This window comes from Ischnura elegans, chromosome 1 (genome assembly GCF_921293095.1).
Source record: "Ischnura elegans chromosome 1, ioIscEleg1.1, whole genome shotgun sequence".
Classification (NCBI taxonomy): Eukaryota; Metazoa; Arthropoda; class Insecta; order Odonata; family Coenagrionidae; genus Ischnura; species Ischnura elegans.
Genome location: NC_060246.1, coordinates 58010260 through 58024782, shown reverse-complemented (window position 1 = coordinate 58024782; position 14523 = coordinate 58010260). Strand labels below are relative to the sequence as shown.

Sequence of the window (14523 nt, the reverse complement as noted above, 5' to 3'; positions counted from 1 at the left end):
GCCCCTCACTTGTAACTCAACGCACGATTGAATATAGTTAAGTTATAATACATCAAATGACGACAATAAAAAGATAAATAAATTTTAGTCTCATTTTTAATGCCTCCATTTTTTTCTCTCTTGAGAAATAAATGGCGAACTTCTTTGGAGTTTTCGGACAAAATTATTTACTTCCCCTCTTCTCTCTCCCTTTTCCCTGAAAAAAAATACTTCTCTCCGACCAAAAAATTACCTAAACGTGGCCCATGGTGGCGACAAAAATGTTTTACGTGCATATGTAAAGAGGAGATATTCATATTATAAGTTCCACATAAGTTCCATTTGCAAAAAGAATATGCCTAGACGACGGTACGGTGGGAAAAGACTAGCCTAAAAGGGAAAGGGTTGGCTGCCTAATGAGCCCGAGTGATGAACGCTGCTAACTGCCAACAGATTCCCCAGGGTCCATCTTGTCCCACTTTTGCGTGATCGTATTGCCGGAACCCGCGGCTCGTGGGTATTTCACCCAGGGGGCTCGGCGGGGGAGGCTCAGGGTGGGGAAGGGAGGGGGAAGTGGTGGGGGCACAGGCGTCATCGTATATGGGGTTGGAGGGGCGCCGGTCTGCGGTGAGATCGTCGCGCCATCTACCAGGTTAAAAGCGGCGGACCAAACAACCTCCCTTCCACTTCTGGTCCAAATTCCGCTCCGGAGCAGCTAGTCAAGAAAAAGGGAGTACATACGCTGAAGCAATGGTGAGTTAGTCTACGACTGTGAGAGAGTTTGACTACTATCCTTGCTTTTAGTGAATTTTCTTCAGTTTCCGAAGAGGATTGTTTGAATGTGCCGTTAGTTTCTTCTTGTTTTTGAAGAAATTACCACGATATCATGGATGCGCGAACTTTATCGCGAGCATCTAGTGCTTTCTCTATTATATTGTATAGACAAGGATTAGTCGGAGTTCGTGGATTAGCTTGAGAAAAGCTCTCGTTCTAATCCATTTTCTCTCTCTCTCTCTCCACCTAGGCGGACCTGAGTGCAAGGGATGTTGAACGTAAGTACAGTGAACGTTGCTGTAAAGCTGTAGAGATGGACCTATAGTGAAACCAAAGTGTGCGACTGTGTTTGTTCTAACGCGGCGAAGAGGATTTTCGGAGTGTTTGCGTTGAGTGGCATGCTTCAAGAGGTGTCATAGGGAGACAGATAAATCGATAGACAGTCTTAAGAACGCGAACATAATTCAACTCCGGATGGAGATTTCCGGAGGGTTCGTCCGCCAAAAGGGATATTTCGCCGCCCGCCCCGTCAGAGTCCGAACGGGGCGCGGAAGCTAATTATATCGTGGGCATATAAGGCGTGCCTTCGGGAGGGTGGGTGGCGGCCGGGGGTGTCGGAGGGGCGGGGAGGGGAACAGCGCGGCGAAGAATGGGCGACCGGCCTTCGGGGCTAGCGCAGCGGAGGAATACGAGGAGAAGGGCTATACTTAGCTCGTCCTCGGGCTCATTGGATATTTAAGGAGCTGCTTCGAGTATCTCTTCCCCAAAGTTTTCCCCAAAAGAACGGGCCGCCCCAATTATGATTTTGCGCCAATGGGGAAATGGTGTCCAGATCACTACCACTTTACGCGCAAATTCTGGGAAAAGAGATAGATTTTACTCCCGGTGTCATCCACGCCGGTGTGGAAGGATGTGATTTAAGTGATGTGAAGTCATCAGTTGTCTCTCCTTACGAGTGTATTTTTTACCAAATGGAGTCGGGCCATGAAGTGGATATTGAATTAGTTTTTTTGAAATAGGTGAGGACCCGCTGGCGAAAACTTAACCAAAATGTTATGTCCTTATCGAAATATTTGGACATTATAGAAGTATTAAATTTTAGTTATCACCATTATTTGGTGGAACTCCATAGAGATTTTTATAATTGAGTGGTCGTTTTTATCCTTGAGGGAAAGTTATTTTACGGAGAAGCGAGTTTTCACTTTGGGGAAGGGGTTTACTGAGCTTTGTTTATATTTTGCCTATCAGGCGCTCAACGCAATACCTAACTACTACGGTTGAAAGAATTCGCTCTCAGTAATGACCTGAAGTATTGAAAATAACGCTTGACCTCAACTTTATGAATGAATCCCTGTTGCCTCATGGCAATTCGTATGAATTTCTCCGCCGATCGCGGATTGAAATATTACTCATTACCGCCATGTGGGGCTCTAGCGCAAGTTTGAGGCTTTCAACCTATCTTGGCTTCAGGGAAGTCCTTTCTCTCTGTCGTTGCCATCTTGGATGGACCGTAAGAACCTAACATCTTGTATGCCAATACGATCGGCCTCAGTACAACTGGTACGGGAAATCTGGAGCCTGGATAGCGTAGTGGCCTTCGTCACGGCCCATATCCAAAGATTCATAACCAAAGGCTCATGGTTCGATTCCAGGGGAAATTGTCTCAATGGAAATCCATTCTAATCTCACCGCTGTTAATGCGGTAGGATTGAAATATGACACATTACGGTATTTTTGTTTAATATTTTTAATGATTTCATGAGGAATGCGTGGAAAGAATGTTGAAGGGACTCTTTGTAATAGAATATTTTATGAATTGTAAATTAATTATCGAAAAATTTATTACTAATGTTTCCAAAAATTTAATATTGTTCCAGTTTTCGTAAAACTTTAATTTTTTAAATTCTCGCAAAGATTATTTTCAAGGGTTAACTGATGGAATTTATTTGCGCTGAATTTTTTTCTATGCGCTGTGCTTGAATTTTTGATTCAGTATCAAAATACTTTTTATGCCAACTTTTTAAGAAGCAGCAACTCCATTAAAATGTTTGGTTGCTTTAATCAATATCTTTAGGCTTCATCAATCCTCAAACTTTTTCATTTGTCCACCAATCGTAAATAATAATTTTTAGAAATTTAGTATTTGAATGTTATTTATTGTATTATTTTAGCGCTTACTTGGTAGGTTCAATAAAGGAGTGTATCACTGTTTATAAGCAAATCCATAGCTATTAACTTTCAGGAAAATTGCAAATGATTTTGCTGGAAGAATCAAGTGTTTACACCCCATTTCTTTATTTATTGAGATTTCAAAATTGCCTTAAGTCAAATTTCTTCTAGCCAATAAAATTTAAAAGTAATGATAATATCATAATCGCGGGAATACGGGAATTTTACAAACGCCACAAGAAGAGTTAGTTTTTTTATTGATATCTTAACCATGATCTTAATAAGTAAGTATTAAAATGATAAAATTTTACAGACCACAATATTATCAATATAGCTACGTTTTTTTTGCATGAAATTGGATACCCTCCGGAAACTTTCTGAACTTTTTTTTCTTTCGGAACCAAATTAGAATAAGTTTTGTTGCAAAGAAAAATGTTTTAACCAACTAACACTATTATGCTATCAATTGATAAAACTTTTGGGTTAACCCGCGTCTAGTGTCTTAAAAGTCGTCAACGTTTCTTTCCATCTGCCGGAGAACTAGTCCTGTCCACACTAGTTCTGAAGAAGTCCCCGGCAGACGGGAAGAAACGTAGACGACTTTAGGGACACAAGGCGCGAGTTAACCCAAATGTTTTATCAATTGACGGCATATGGACCGCGAAAATTTTTACAACTTCATAAATGTACTGTTATTGTTGCCATTGTGCTTTTAAAATTTCCTTGTAAAATATGTTATTATGGCCGTTAGGAATGTGTGTGCCTCATTTTTATTGCTTTATCCGAGTATGAATCACTAATTTTATCTACTTGAAAAAACGGTACCTAAGCAACATGTCAACGTAATTAAATCTTCAGGAAGCTGGGGAAACGCTGTCGCATGCTCCAATTTCCCGGACTACACGCGCTCTCGACTAAATACGGCCGTTTCGCGAGGTTGGCTTACGTTCGTGGCGGCTAGGGACGTCACTCTGGACGCTTTCCAAAATATCTACGCGCATTTTTAGACGCAGTGAATCGTGACGTCTAGCCGGGGTGTTGTACGTCTTGAAAAGAGCTTTAATTTGGCAATCCATAATGCCTCCTACTTTCGTCAGGATAAAACGTATTTGTGTAAATTGACGCATAATTTTAAAAAAATTTCTACGTTACCTACTGAGTTCAGAAATAGATTTACCATTTTTTACTCCGGTGTGTTGATACTCTTGCATAATATGTGTTTCTAATCGTAGTCCTAAGTTGCTTGCGTTTTCAATGGCTATTGATTAATAAATGCTGGCTAATTTTTATATCGAATGCACACATTTATTTCCATTTCTGGTGCAGTTCCTTTCATGACTAAGCTAAACATGGTAACAAGAGAGGCAATTCATTGATTTTTGGAGATAAATTTCGATGACGATAAATTACTACCCGAAGGAATTAAGTTATGTCATAAGGACGATTCAAAGTTTTATCTAATTTAATGGAACCTTGGAGTAATTATTTTTGCAATGTTTTATAAGTATGAAGCTCATGTCAGTTATTCTATGGGTTTAAATGATATGGAAGTAGAAAGAGAGAATTGAAATTCTCGTTGAATAATACGATGGAGAGGGCTGTTTCTTATGATTTTCCACGAAAATCGGGATCTTCATTTGTAGTTACCTGTTGGACACGAGTCCTCGTTAGCACTGCCACCACCACGAAGGGGATAATGTGGCCCGAATTGCGTGAGGGAGAATTTGACTTTTCAAATATGCTACTTCCGCCTATTTTACTGCTGCCTAGGATTACATATTGCACAATAAATGTAATCGACAACGAAAAAAATACATCTAGAGAGAATCTGGAAACGGAAACTTTCGTGTCCGCGCATATTATATCTTCTAAAGGAGAAAGAGCACAATTAACGTAACTGAGTAACACCACAAGTTACCGTTTGAAGCTCTTCATTAATTTTTATTACATAAATCGCCTTATTTTCAAACGTGGTGAGCTAAATGCGCTCGACCTTACTGATATAAAAGGAAACCGCGTGACAATGCCGCAGGTGGATCAGCTAACACCAAGAATTTACATTAAAATATTGTAGCCTGTTGAATTAAAGCGTCGAGTTTTGGGAATACCGGCCTTTCTAACTTGATAATCGTAAGTTTTTTTTTAATTGCAACGTCTCTCAGTCTCTTGCCCAATTAGATTTTGTTTTGGTTTTCCGTTCCATCGCAAATGGAATGCTGCCTTCACTGCCGCGAAATATTCGATTAACACCGCTAAGAAGTCGATATGTATTGATTTTCTGTCCTCTTGCCTGTAAATTCGAGGTGCGGTCCTGAATTAATCCCTTTTCCATAAACCCACGGTTATATTTACTTCTCAGAGAACCGAAATGCAATCTTAGAAATTTTTATGTTTGCGTATTTTAATTAGCTCCTTTCTTTGGCTATATACCAACTTAACCAATGATAATATTTTATGGCTAGTTCTGCAGCAATTTCCTATCAGCGTAAACTCTATATGACTTCAGTATTATTTTCGATATGACTTTTAAATAAGGATCATTCACAGATGTAGCATTGGTTTCACTATGTGGAGAATATCATTGTCAAATTATTTTATTGAAAGCGTTGCAATGATTCACTTTTGTGGAGTACAACGATGATATGGATTCATTCTCAGGGGCTTCATTCGCATTCTCCATCTACGACTTTGAGGGAAATGGCACCGTGGACGCCTTCCACATTGGAGATGTCCTCAGAGCACTTAACCTCAACCCAACCTGTGCCGTTGTTGAGAAGATGGGAGGAACCAAGAAGAAGAGTAAGTTTAACTATTTCATTTAATATATTTGTGTGTCTCCCTAGCATGGCCACTCTGAGGCAGGGTAAGGGGGTAGTTAGTCGTTGAATCTCAATGAAGCATTCTCTGTGTTCTTAAAGGTGGGAAGGAAGTTGAAGTATCCTAATTCTGCCCTGGGCCCCTAAAAATCTCTTGGTTATCTTTGCACCAGACGGTATGCATTAAGAGCAAAGCAAATTATGATGGAAAATTCATTGGGAAATCCATGAAAACAGGCTATTTTGCATTTTAGTTTAAAACTCCATTTATTCCCTATTTATAAATTTTACAACTGCTTAGTTCACTAATAGAGCTATATCTTATAAATATGTTCAAATTCCACAAAAGTTCCCAACTTTGGTTTCCTGTTAATTTCTTATCAATTGTTGTGAAACTTTAATAATTAGAAATTTTCATTACTTAAAAGTTTAATGTGTCAAATTTAAAAGCATTGTGAGAGAGTTGGGATATGTGGAGTATTTAATTCACATGGAATGGCTCAATACTACTGCAAGAAACATTTCAATGATGTAACATAAAATGTGAATTTAGGAAAATATTTTTGTATGTACATTATCATTTAAAAAGTTTTGAATGTGGCGTTGCATTCAGTTTTACAAATTTAAACAAATTCTTACTAAACAGCCACGTCTATGAAAGCGGAGTAAAGCCTTTAGAAATGGCAATCTGCTGCAGTGTTGTGCATTAATATTTTGTTGTTTTCATGCCATTTTTCAGACGAGAAGAAGCTGAAGTTGGACGAATTCCTTCCCATTTTCTCCCAGGTTAAGAAGGAGAAGGAAAGTGGCACCTATGAGGACTTCCTTGAGTGCTTGAAGCTGTACGACAAGGCTGAAAATGGCCTCATGCTCCAGGCTGAGCTCTCCCACACCCTCATGTCCCTTGGTGAGAAAACTTTCAGCTCCTTAATAATCTATTAAAGTTGGTTATTCAATGACATTCCCGTCAAAGTCGACCACTACTAGTTCTACTGCTAGAATATTTAATGTTTGGAAGGAAATTTCTTAGCTTTTCTACAAAAAACACACACTTTATTGCCGACTAGTTTCGGTTACACTGTACCATTTTCAAGACTAATGAAAATGGAACAGTGTAACCGAAACTAGTCAGCAATAAAGTGTGTTTTTTTTGTAGAAAAGCTAAGAAATTTCCTTCCAAATATTAAATATGGAATTCTACAAAGTAAAGGCCTCAACAATTCAGTGCTAGAATATTGCCAAATATCACAGTTGATAGAGAAATAAATTTTTTGAATTTTTATCGATCCTTGTGACCATGCCATTGATAAATGAGGCAATGGGATTGTTTTTTATGTTTATGTGGTTTCTATTAGCTACGTAATGATGATTCTGGAAGTTTCGCGCATTGTAAAAATAGTCTGGGTCAGCAAGTTTAGGCACCTCATGATATACAACTTGGTACGCTGCATAATATGGAGTTGCTGACTGCTTAATTATTCTCAATGTCCTGTGTTTTGCCAGCAACACTTAGAAATGATTTTGCTTAGAAACGGTGATAATAGGACTTGTTCTGAAATCATTGTGTTCATGTCTAGAAGGATTAATATGCATTCAATGGATGAATTATTTTGGCATATAGATGATAATTAGCTTTTTGTGGGTGATTTGGAAGTTTCTGTTCAAGTTAATGTTTCTATGGCATGGAAAACAAATCATGATTAAGCATCAAGTATTTTTTTTTAAGTCTATCAAATTAACTATCAACTTTGCTACTCCCTGTAAATGTGGTTATTTTAGAGATTCTATGTAGCTGCCCATCCACAAGTGAATGCATGGTAAAAGTTGTGAATTTTGAAAAATTGAAGGGGACTGAAAAACTATAGGATTTTGAAAATAGGTAAACAAAGTAAGGGTTATTGGTTTTGGGGAGAATGCACCATCATAATTGGGAGGGATCCCGTAAAAAAAAGTCTAAGAAAAAATCTCTCTTTAGTCATGTATTCACATACGTCTCATCACATTATTACAGGACATTGATAGCAATGCAGATATTGAGAAAACAGCACAGACTATCCCTATTTTGTTTTCAGAATCATCTTTGTAATGGATACATCTAAGTCAGTAATTTTTGAACAACCCCTACCTAAAAATAATTTCTTCTGGGACCCACGACTATCATTTTCATTAATTAGTACATTGCATAATGCAGAGTGTTATTAGGCAGAGTGTATTGGTATAATTGCGAATTAAAGAAAATATCTAATTTCATTGCATCATTCAAATGTGAACACATGGCCTACAAGTATGAAAGTATTGAGTAACCCCGATTTATAGGATATACTTGTTTAATGGGTAATATGCTGTATGTTTATTCATTTAACATAAATTTCTTTTTCTTAGGTGAGCGCCTCACGGACGCAGAAGTAGACACCATCATGAAGGACTGCTGTGATCAAGAGGATGAAGATGGATTCATCCCATATGCTCGTAAGCACTCTCCCAACAATTGCTATGGACTAAGATCCATCCCCTTTGAAGGAAATGGCAGCCGTCTGTCTAGTTGTGCCATTTCCTCTTCAAAACAATCTTTTTTTGCTCAAAGAGAGATGGAAATGGGAACTCGTTTGTTGAATTTGGATGAACTGTTGGTCATTTGACAATTAGTTATGGGTCCATTAATTGATGATATACAGTATGGAACTAATTTACCAATATTGGTTGAATATTTGCAGAGGAAAATGATCCCAGGGTTATAATTCTTAATACATACTTAGCAGATGATAATTGGAGCTACAAATTTTTTGCAACGATGATTTTAGCAGAATGATGAAAATTTTTATATTATATAATAATATAAAAATTTATTAATATTATATAATATAATCGTATATCAATGCACATACATGATAGGTAAATTCATTTTCAGCCATTGAAAAGGCCTCTAAAGATTTCTTCATGGCTCTCATGTTGTTTGAGTTTTGATTATTGTCTCTTAGCTAGTTTTGTAGATATCTGCCGGCTGAAAAAAAATCCATTTTTCCCTCTATATTGTGAAGGGGCATTCACCAATGTATTAAATGATGCATTATATCCAATGACTTAAATCAAAGCTGTAGAAGTCTAGGTCCTTGTGCAAAGCATTTTTATTTGTATGACGTACTCTAGATTTGAAATTGTGTCTATAATTTTGAATGTTTTAAAATATTTGTTAGTCAGTAAAATTATTGGAATATGTGGTTAAGAGTATAATATGTAATCCAGATTTCCTGGATATTTGCATAATTATTATCTGTGTTAAGGTTTACTTATAATGTTCCAAACTCATTATAGCCCTTAAATTTATTTACTGTCTTTTAATGCATAGTTTCTTCATATAGCTATAGTTGAACTCACATAGTAATAGTTAATTCATATTAATTTAAATTGCAATCATGAGAATGGTAAAATAGTATTTTACACCTGTATGGTGGCTCTTGCATACGTTAGGTAAAATAATCAGGACTCCCATGCACACCTTTAGTTTTAGTTTCCATTGACTCTTGATGAGAGAAAAGCCAAATGGAGGAGAGTGGGGTAAGGTATGAACAAAATCATTTCATCCCGTCCACTTTGTGGTGTCATCTTCCCTTGAGTGGTATCGTATTCTGTGCTAAATGTATTCCTATATCCTTGTTGAAAAGTCTTTTCTTTGGTATGTAGTCACCATCTCCTCGATAGAAAGACATGTGCACTGCCCATTTGTTACAAATTCATTTGCATGCCCTTTCCTATGAAATCAACCACTCAATCACTTCCTCACGTACACCTTTCTGAGTTGAAGTAGATTTGTGCTGTGCAATAAGTAGGACTTTCTAAAATATATTTTGAGAAGTTAAATCATTTTAGTGTGCCATCATGAGGAGAGTGAGAAGTAGGAATGAATAAATTATCAATGTATGATATTTTGAAATACATTCTAAATTTCCAAAATTTTCCTTACACGGAATATAAAAATTGATATTTAAGGAAACTTAATTTCTAAAAAAGTTTAGGTGCAGTTTATATTTTTGAGTATATTTTTTAATGTTATGATTTCATCAGACGTTAGCTCCCCAAATCTAGATATCATTGATAGATTAACCTGTGGCATACAACTCAGTGACGTCATGGCAAAATTAGCAGTGCCAGAACGCACTCTACTTAACTTTTTTCAGTTGTGAAATATTATTCAGGCCGGTTTTTTTTAATAACAAGTTATTATTTACATTTTATTGCAATTTTTTTTTGTTTTGGTAGAAAATCAATATATGTATTAGAAATTTTGAGGCCTAAAACTTGATGAAACTGGTATTTGACTATTATGTCTTTTGTTAACAAGTGCCAGAATGGCATTACGGCACAGTGACACCACTGATATAAGTGGAATTTATTTAAATTGAATTTTTCTTGATATGAATTTGGAGCTTTTAAAACTGTCATAAAATTCAATAGCATAAAAAATCTTTGGAGCTAATGGTTATTGTGTGCTACTTTTCCTTCATGTCAACTTTTGACCCTTTTTTAGGGGACGTGATTATAGGGTCACCTACTTTTTCAGACTTTCTCTAAGTTTTTTTTGACAAATTATCTTCTTTTATTAATAATTTTATAAATTAAAATATAGGTTTATTATAAAGATGGAAGAGATTAATGATATCCTTATATAATTGTCTTCTCATATAGTTAATTTCTTTGTCATGGATAAAAAGAATGATTTTTAAAGTTGTATATTTGTAGTACCATTCCCTTTGTTATTGTAGTTTTTGATGAGCATGTGTTTTGTTGTACTCTGTCTTCCATTATTGAAATGCACTTTTTGTAGAAAACCTTTATCCTATCCAAATATGCACATTTTTTGTAGCCTTCCTGAAAAAGCTCGCAGCCGGACCATTCCCAGAATCCAATTAAGAACCTTTGAGGCTAGACATGTGAGTAAAGTGTTAAGTATATGGAAATCCAGCTTCGCAGAGATTAACCAATGCTTTACTGCTTTCATTGTTTCTCCTCGCTTAGCTTCACTATTTATTGATCTAAATACTTATAATGGCATGAGCTGTTCTTACAGATTATTTTACATTGTAAATGTAAAAGTGGGTCATATTTTGTGAAGTATATTCTGAATTTCAGTTTTAGTAGTTGGTACCATAATTGGTATTAAAGGTATCTACTTTCAAAGTCATGATAAGGCTATCTTCTTTCTTAATTTTTAAAGGAAGGGAGGAAACCATCAGTCATCAAGTTTAGTTGGCCTCCAATTTGCCTTCCACTTACATATTCATTTTTTGACTGATTCCAAAGTCCAATTTTGAAAATGGCCCTCTTAAATCATAATTTTAATGATTAAGGTTGAAAAAATACCCTTATAAGCCCCTGGCAATGATGAATCAACTATGGGTCTTCTAAGGATTTGCGGAAACATAATGACTATAGTTATTGTATGGGTAAATACGGACCCATTCAGGAATAAATTGTTATTGCTTATGAATTACTAACTCAAATTTTGCACTTCATATACCTTGTGGACTTCTGAACTGCTATATGTTGTGTTAATTTTGTGATTACTGTTTGTGTATTAATGTGTTTCAACACTGGAAAAACCTTGCCTTTGTTAAGTGGGATTGGGATTTCTGTTCATCACAGCAAACTTTGATGTATTCATTGTCGATAAGAAGGCTGGGAGAAAAATTTACCTGATGAGGGTTAATGGTATTCTTGGAAAAGAGATGAAATAGGAAAAGGTATTTGAAGGAAAAAGATTAGTGCAAAGCAGCAAAAAAATTCTACTTACTTTATGAGAGAAAGACTGGAATCATCATCGCCTTATGATTAAGATGAGGTGATTAATAGAGATTGGATTTGATGGACAGTAAAATTCCTCGTTGTGATAAAATATTTTCATATGACGCATTCATGTATCCACTGATTTAATATTGGATTTGGATTAGGAAACATAAAATTTGAATGATTCACTCTCTAGATAAACAAGTAACATTATTAAATTTTGAGCCATGGCTTATCAATCACATCCATAATTATTGGATGTGATTCATCAAATGAGAACACAAATGTGTTGGTCATATTTGGCATATTTGGAAACTCTCTTGATTAATAACATTATCAAAGTTTGCCTAAACAAAATCATATCAGTATTTTATTGGGCAGATATTGTATGCAGTAGATAGGAAAAATGAACTAGCTAGTTAAATGAATGTAGGCGAGGAAATCTGCATTTGGGGTAGATGAGGCTTTAGCTGGATTTTATGTGTAGAGAAATATGTCTCTAAGCAATAAAAGTTCCGCTGAGGTTTCAAATGCATATCAGCACTGGACCCCCTGCAGATGTAGGCTCAGGATTTTCCTGAGGAGAGGCTGGAATGTAAGCTGAAAGTTTGGAAGTTGTGCTGGTGGTTGGGGAATTTGAAGTGCTGAGCAATATGAGGAATACTAGAGCATATGAGACATAAGGTTCACCATAAAATCACATGCCAAGTGATTCTATTGTGAGCATTTATTGTGGGTTGAAGTGGAAGTCTGAAAATAAGGGAGAAAATGGAAGGGGAAAATACATGTTTAAGAAAATGAAAAGATTATGTGTACATAATTAGTTGATATACACAGATAAATGACTTTTTTCCAGATAAATATGTATTTATATTTGCAGTGAGATCATTTTATATATTATCCTCTCAAGTCATCTGTGAAAAATCTCGAATCTGTTTTAAACCATCATACTGTTCAGATATATCTCTGCAATGCATGAAAGTGAGTTATCATTTTTTGAGTTGAAAGAAGGCAAGGTAGCTTTAGCTAAGATAAGTGGTGTTCCTGAAGCATTTAAAGCCTCATCAAACAGTAATTGCTTTACTGCTCCAGTGCTGCATTCAAATGGTGATTACTCTTGTGTTGGTCTTTCAAGCATCATAAAAAAAAATTAATGGCAATGCTCTAACTTTGTGTGATACAATATAACGCAAATCTATTAGGTGCTTATGCTTTTTAATGTGAAACACAATGCTTGTTTGCTCAATTATGTTGTGCTAGTTTTCATCGGGTCTTTTTTCAGGGAAAACTTGCTAATGTTCTTGCTAAAATATTATGCATTATTTTCCAGCCTTTCTCCAGAAAATGGTCGCTGGTCCATTCCCAGAGCCACCAGCTGAGGAGAAGAAAGAATAAATGGAAGTGCCAGCGTCTTCAAACTCAATTTTTTGAGCTTTGTAACATCAAATACAACTGAATATATGGTTACGTCATCTCATGGCCATAATTTCTGTTTTCATAACATCTCTCATATTAATACTGTAAAAATAAAAACTGAAATTTGTATGATCGATTTTCTTTTTTAGAAAATGTACAATACACCACTCTTTATCATTTCCAATGGCCCTCTCTTTAAGATCAAATGAGCTTTTTTTAACAAGCATTCAGTGGAACCATCATCTTTGTTAACTATAATGTACCTGTTGCCAGTCATTAAATAAATTGAGGCCATTATTAGATTGTGAATGGTTTGCCTAGCTATGTGCACCCTTCAATGATTATGAACTCTTCTATGGATATCGTGAAGTGTTTTTACTGGTGCACCTGAATCCAGTTAATGGTAAGGGAGAGTTATTGACACTAATTTGATTAGTCGGTCCAAAGAATAAGAAGATGTGTTGATGATATGTTGATCCATAGCTTTAAATGATATGAATGTGAGAGCATTTTTACAAAAATAATTACTCCTAAAATGTGTATTCTCAACATATTTGTAGGTTGGATGTGCATGACTGCCAAGTCAGGCCAGCTTTCCTTAATGCTAAATTGGAAGTCATTTGTATATAATTATGGTGTCAATCTTATATCACGTAATCATGTCTGTGATGGTAAAAAGTTATGATAAAAGTCCTAAAGGCATATATTGAGGGTAAATTTATGAATTCCTATGGATAGTTACACTCATATTTCATTGAGGAGGTGCCTACTGCTGTAATGTGAAGTAAATGATATTTTTTTATCATTCAAAATGATATTTTCCCTTCTAATTGTGCTCTACTCAGTGTTATTGCAAATAATTGGGCTTTACTATTAATATTCTTATGGGAATAGCAAAATCAGCCAATTCCAATTTCGCTTTAGCTTAGCTCATACATGGCAAATCCATTTGCCTATTAAAACGAAAACTATGGCAAAAACTTCTGTCAAGGGTAGTTGAAGGTAACATGACTGAATTTGCTATTTGGGCTGATTGAATTGTGTTCTATGGAAATCAAATCGGTCATGGCCCAAATGGAGAAGACATATTGGGCATATATCTTCGTTTCCAACGAGATTTAGTCATTTTTTGCTCAAGGAAGTTTTAGCTGCTGTTATATGAGCATACATTAACCATTTCGCTCTTAAGGGATTTTCAGAGCTAAATACTCAAAAATACCAGGGGTCATGCATGCTCCTTGGGATCCCTACCCATCCTAAAATTTCTTATGGCTACAGCTTTGGCTCAGAGGTGTTATTATTGACAAGTTTGGTAGATGCTTCCATTAAAATATATGTGCCACCTGGATATTTATAAGACATAATAGGATGCTGAGGTTGTTGAAGTAAGAAATCAGGCACAGATATGTTTTATCTTGGTATGCTCAAAACGGAATTGCTCCAAAACTACACTACGTGCATTCAAGGGGTGGGGAATTTTAAAAGTAAAAATAAATGGTTTGTTATGACTTCTGATGAATTAAATTCTACTAAATTTTAGTTCATATGCATAGCAATACCTTGGGGCAATGGCATACGTAAACCCCCA

The 14523-nt window shown here is 36.0% G+C and overlaps 1 protein-coding gene across 2 annotated transcripts; it reads left to right on the top strand.

The window, feature by feature from the left end:
- The first annotated feature begins 641 nt into the window (after positions 1 to 641).
- On the top strand, positions 642 to 13064 carry LOC124161132 (myosin light chain 1). 2 transcript variants are annotated; one of them, XM_046537374.1, is made up of 7 exons: positions 646 to 732; positions 1004 to 1031; positions 5581 to 5721; positions 6478 to 6645; positions 8121 to 8207; positions 10600 to 10666; positions 12850 to 13064. In XM_046537374.1, exons 1-6 carry the CDS (start codon positions 730 to 732, stop codon positions 10644 to 10646), a joined length of 474 nt encoding a protein of 157 aa, XP_046393330.1. In that variant the 5' UTR covers positions 646 to 729; the 3' UTR covers positions 10647 to 10666; positions 12850 to 13064. The 2 variants fall into 2 exon arrangements, with proteins under 2 accessions (XP_046393321.1, XP_046393330.1); XM_046537365.1 differs by lacking the exon at positions 10600 to 10666 and having other exon boundaries at positions 642 to 732.
- The last annotated feature ends 1459 nt before the right edge of the window (positions 13065 to 14523 follow it).

What these genes read in the sequence shown, in the direction of transcription:
- LOC124161132 (XM_046537365.1), top strand. An exon ending in GGGAGGAACCAAGAAGAAGA is followed by an intron (nt 5,722 to 6,477) that starts GTAAGTTTAACT and finishes GCCATTTTTCAG; the next exon opens with ACGAGAAGAAGCTGAAGTTG. An exon ending in CCACACCCTCATGTCCCTTG is followed by an intron (nt 6,646 to 8,120) that starts GTGAGAAAACTT and finishes TCTTTTTCTTAG; the next exon opens with GTGAGCGCCTCACGGACGCA.